The 5,806-nt window shown below is 37.4% G+C and overlaps 1 protein-coding gene across 1 annotated transcript in view; it reads right to left on the bottom strand.

The window, feature by feature from the left end:
* Positions 1-2,814: 2,814 nt before the first annotated feature.
* LOC107732449 (BMP/retinoic acid-inducible neural-specific protein 3-like) overlaps positions 2,815-5,806 on the bottom strand; it is a 48,997-nt gene continuing 46,005 nt past the window's right edge. Inside the window, exon 9 of the mRNA XM_016543788.1 lies at positions 2,815-3,951. Within this exon, the coding sequence (XP_016399274.1) occupies positions 2,835-3,951 (1,117 nt within the window). The 3' untranslated portion in view covers positions 2,815-2,834. The remainder of the gene's footprint in view (positions 3,952-5,806) is intronic.

The following is a 5,806-nucleotide window of genomic DNA, read 5'->3' as shown; positions in this document are numbered from 1 at the left end:
CAACAAAATGCCACTGGTTTGTGAGTCGGTGGTTCTTGAATGGCATTGATCTCCCTGCGGATCCTTTTGTTCTCTCAGGTAATAAAGCTGCACATTGATTTATTGGCAGTAGCCAGCTACCTTTTGCCTTCCTCCTGTTCACTGCAGTATCTGGCCCTCTAGAAACCTACAGTGAAGTCCAAGATAAAGTTAGTGTCAAGTTAGCAATGCATCTTCATCGTGAATCACAAGAACATTACAATGTTTACAATGAAGAGATCAAAGAGGCAACACGGACACTATTGATCAAGCGTTGGCGCACTGCCTTAGAGTGCTTAGTGACTAAAGGTCTAACCTACTAAGTTGATGTATACTCTTTCTTTAATCTCTGTCTGTGCTGGTGAGTTTTCCATCTTCATCAGAGGAGCTGTACAGTAAATACCATGCAATATTCAGTCTTTTCTTTTCCACAGCTCTTTCTGTACAATTACAGCAGAATGATAAATTGTTTGTCAGGCTGCGAGAAAGAGCGATTGCCTATGTAATGTTTTGCCATTTCTTATTGTCATATTTGTCATTACAACAACGTGTCAACTCATTTCAGCACAACTGACAAGCTCTCATCTTACAGGCTCTCGGTGCAACGCACAGGTGATTTGTGTATGCATTCTGGCAGTAACTGCTCCCTTGGTCATTTGTGTTCGCAGAGTAATTCCTACAGCGTGGGGTGTTTCACATGTGAAAATGTTGCAGTAGCTGCAATGCGGATAGATGCTTGAAGAAGACATAAAAGTAGTGATCTTCCCTCTAAGAAGCTTCTTTTCTCAGGAAGCACAAATGTAGAGAATTTTTGGATTTTAAAGGTGTCTCTAATATCTTATTAATGTGCAACATCTCTTCAAACATGTACAGTTTCCTTTGATGTAAAATCCTTTGACCTTTACATTATGCAATCTGTGTAAACCGCAGGTAGATTTTCTACAGATGTAAAACAGCCTTGTTCAGAATATGCCTTGAATGAGAAGAAACCAGCCTGGAAAAGCATCGTCATTTTACTTGCAATTCACAGTTTAAATGTTAACATCTCTCAGAAGAAAATGCTTTCTTTTTGATCTGGACTCTCCCAGTCATTGCAGGCCAAACTCTTTCCTTTTTTTCCTAGAAAGGTTTAAAAATATTGTTTGCAATTTATATTCTGTGAGATTTTTATTTTTTATTTTTTGTATCTTGAAACACTTTATTATACTGCAAAGAAAATATGTAAACGTTGAAAGAGGATGTATCTAAGAGTTAGGTAAGGCTCATTTTATTGTGCTAGTTCTAGGTAAAAGGTGCAAACAGATTATGAAGAGGTGATTGACACTTTTTTGTTGGCATTAACGTAATCTGTCATCATGTGTTGATTCTAACTAATTAGCATTCACACTGTCTAAATTAATGTACTGTAATGCAAGAAAAAAGTGAGAAATAGCTGAACTGGGGAAAAAAAACCCATTTCTGACAAGTATGAACAGCAATAAATAAATAAATAAATAAAAAATAAAAAAATGCATTATATAATGAGGTGCACAAAATAAGTAAAGCAAAACTGTATTCACAAAGGCACACTGGATTCCGCAATCTTTGCCCCATTTTGGCATCAATGTTACATTCCAATATAAGGCTCATTTGTAATCATATATATTTTATAGTTCAGATAAACTGCTTTGTTCTGATGTAACAGTGTGTGATTAAAATAAACCAATGTTCAAAAGAAAGATATGAAATAATAATAATAATAATAATGAAAACATGATTAGACAAATACAAACCCTGAATTCCAAATACTGAAAATAAACAATGTTTATATTAATCCAGAATATCAATAGAAAACATTCAGCCCAAAACATTGCATATATGTGGCTCCAAAGAGTGAAAAATTTAAGGGGGTCTGAATACTTTCCGTACCCACTGTATATATGTTTTTTTTTTTTTCAATATTATATTCACAGCCCCCTTTACATTGTTAAACCAACACCTGTGCTTTCATTAATGACCCTAACTGGGTTTAAAAAAAAAAAAAAAAAGCTGTAGGGGCTGAAGTACATTAAATGGTTTTTTTTAACTTTTTGATAAAAAATGGCTTATAAGCCTAGAGTAACTGTGCCAGTGGGGTTCAGAATGGACCTTAATACAGGGGACACATGTAACATCAGCATAGAAACATGAGTAAATTATAATACTCCAATGTACTGATAATGTACAAGACTTTGCAATGCTTATAGTAACAAAAAAACAACACCACACTCTCTCTTCCAATGACATGTGATTAAAAACAAATAAACATTAACCTAACAAGCATATAATACAATTGTTTCATTATTATTTTATCAAAGTCGTATATCATGTTCAATGTATTTAATTCCTCATTAAGTAAACTCAGTTGCAAATATAAAATGTGTTTCATTTTCCAATAAACTAAACTGTCACATACTGTAGCAATAAAAATTATGCCGATAAATAATGCAACCATTACTCCATTACAACCATGATGTTTTAATAACAATTTATCTACAAAATTGACTGACATCACTGTATTCTTTCCAAGGAAAGCAGTCACTGAAGCAAAAGAAAAAAAAAAAACATAAAAATTACAAACACTCCATTTATTTTTTTAATCTCTTCTTTGAACTCAGTGTACTATGCAATAAAAATGAGTCTGTTTTGAGCAAGATGATCTACTAGTGAAAGCAAAGTCACAAAAATCAGTGTCCAAAAGTTTCTCTATCACTGAAAGTCATTGCAGCTTTGACTTTAACAGTCTATTCTGCATTTTTACAGTTGTTCTATTGCTGTCTGCTATGATGCTTTAACTGTTAGCTACAGAGTTTAGTGGTCTCATAATCCAGAGAATTGGGGAGACGGGCATTAAAGGACTGGAGCGAGGCATGAATGTGCACTACCTCATTAGCTGTCAGTTTGAGACGGTGCCGTAATAAGCAGGAGAACAGGTCCAGAGGTTGCTGGCCTGGTGGAGAGAGTCGGTTGACCCGGTCTCGGATCTCCAGCAGCTGGAGCAAGGCTGAGTCCTGCGAGCCCTGCGTGTATGGATAGTCCAGCTGCAGGATCAAGTCCCGGATTGCTTCCGGGTCGAAATGCATACTGTAACCGAACACTTGAATGCTGTTAATCTTCATATACCCCAGATTTCTAGTAGGGTCAGCCATTTCCAACGGCTCCAGGTAAACGCTGTCATTGGCCCCGGTGCCTAGAGTTTTGATGCGGCTCCTCAGGTAAATATGGATGGTCTCAAAGAAGGTCTTCCACTTGTTGCCCAAAGTCAAGGTCCAGTTAAAGCATTCTAGTGGAAGGTCCATCTTAGCAGACTTCCAGTCTGGAAAATTGTTCTCGTTCACAGGAATTAACCAGCTTTCTGAGTGGCTCCCTCCGAAGGGATTGATGAAGAGCGTGAGCGCAGGTTCCAGAGTGCTGTTTTTAGTAAGGCATATTTGAAGGGAGATTCCTAAGAGCATATGGACCAGGTTGGATTTATATTTGTTACTCTTTAGCGTAAGCAGCATCCTCTTCCTCCATGAAGGATCAAACCAGCTATTCAAACGCATGTCATTGCTGATGAAGATAGCATGGACCTCTAAGCGTCGATCAGCTCTCTGTAGGAGGTAGCGTAGCTCCAGATCTTGAAGATCAGTCTCAAAGCCCAGGTAGTTTTCGGTGGAATCTGCCACCATTGGTCGACAGGTCCCTTGACTTAACATGTAGCCGATGTTGCAACTTCCGCAGCGAGTGTGGTTGTCGCTAGCACAAGCTGTGCAGGCGGCACCATCACCCACAGAGCATGGTGTGGGTACCTGGCAGTAACTATGGTCATATGCACAAATGCAGGTGTGCAGCTCTTCTGAGAAGGATCCTAGCTGGTTGTTCTCTGAGCAGTATAATAAAGACTGGAAGTAATTCAGCCAGTACGACTGTGGCCTATATTGTAGAAAAGATAAGATAAATATTAATATCAGTTAGACTGCCTAAACAATGACTGCTGAGTAGGGATGGGCAATATCTTATCGTTTGCGTTATACCGGTAAAAATTCTCCCCACGATAAGAATTAGACTTCCCGCGATAATAACGATAAAGTCTAGTTGTTGACATATTTCTTTGTGCGACAGTGCGGAGCGACATCACGGAAGGCGTGAAATTGAGGAGTAGCAGCCTATATCGCTAAATGTGGAGCTCGAGCTCCTTTTACAATCTGTAACTGGTTTGGTTAGGGCTGTACAGTGCACAAAAAATCGGTCTGAATAAATGTACTACAGTAGCACATGTGCGATACAGTTTTGCATTTGTATGAGCCTGTTTACAAACCTGGTGTCCAACAAAGATATAATTTATTGACATGATTTTTCTCCAAATTAACTTAATAACATTGTCGAGTGTTTTGAAATACTTCTTTTTGTGACCAGACGTGGTTTCATATTATAGAATGATAGTATTATATACAGTGATAAAGGCCAGGTCGATTAACTTGGCATTATAAATATACTTTACTTATAAAAATACCCAAGATTGAAGAACACAGATAAAACATATATTTTGTGAAATCGTATGTTTATTTTAAGTTTCATCAGTTAAAATGTCTCTATCTCTGTTGTGCGTTTTATTCAGCGATAACTGGATACCTTCCTGGAGCGTGGTCAGTAGTATCACTTCTGCTACGGATATGAGGAGTTTCTGTGCAAGAGCGCCCTCCGGCTTCCAGTATGAATTAAACAGTCTTTACATTACGTGTGTACTCATTAATGCTCACAACACCCTATTTTGAGTAAAAATAGGAAAGATAATACTTTTCTCTAAAGAAACAGGATTCCCTGAATTATCATCATTGATATCGTTATCGCAATAAATACCAGAAATACCGTGATATATTTTAAAGCCCATATTGCCCATCACTACTGCTGAGATTAAATTGTCATGTATCCAAAGCCGGTACAGCAACAGATGGCAAGATTAAAACTAGCACAAACATAAATCTGTTCCACAAAAAGTCAACTAAAAAAGTACAGGCATATATTGTTCCTTTCTATAAATGTTTAAAATATCTCAAAACTGTCTCTTAGCATCTCTCTCTAACAGCAATTGCTTCATGTTTTATTTTAGCAAGCCGATAAATGTTCTGATACCAAAAGAGATTTGAAAGTGTAAACTTGAAAAAAAAAAAAAAAATTGCTCTAAACTGCTGGTTCTCAACTGGTGGGTTGTGGCCCGAAAATGGGTTGCAGGTCTGTTTTGATAAATCATAAAAATTAGGGCTGTGAAAAATAATATGCTGATTTCTCTGATTAATATGGACTATGTAACATGTTTAAAATATAATTCATGCAATTTAATGCAGCATCCATTTTTTTCCCACTTCCAGTGCATTATGTGCTCACATTTACTCTAACAACAAATGTATGTTTCATTTATTTATACCTCCTTTATGTTGATTCTACATTAATTAGGATTAGGGATGCACAATATTATCGGACTGATATCGGAATCGGCCGATAATGGCTTTAAATGTAAATATCGGCATCGGCCCGATATGAAAAGTTATGCAGATATGTCTTGCCGATAAAAGGAATACATTAACTCACATGTGCTCATGGTGTGCTAGCGATTAGATCACGTCAGCAGTGTGACTCATTTTTGAAGCAAAGTTTTCCCTGAATGATGATTAGATTAGATTAGGTTTTGGATCGCTGCATTTAAACTGAGAATGCATGTACAGAATGACGCATTCGGTGTATGATAGAGTAAACAGTAATAGCACGTGCAGCGGCAGCCTCCCCCGGG

This window comes from Sinocyclocheilus rhinocerous, unplaced genomic scaffold (genome assembly GCF_001515625.1).
Source record: "Sinocyclocheilus rhinocerous isolate Xijiao unplaced genomic scaffold, SAMN03320098_v1.1 scaffold1150, whole genome shotgun sequence".
NCBI classification, from domain to species: domain Eukaryota; kingdom Metazoa; phylum Chordata; class Actinopteri; order Cypriniformes; family Cyprinidae; genus Sinocyclocheilus; species Sinocyclocheilus rhinocerous.
The sequence above is the reverse complement of the archived record's forward strand: the minus strand, read 5'-3'. Positions and strand labels throughout refer to the sequence as shown.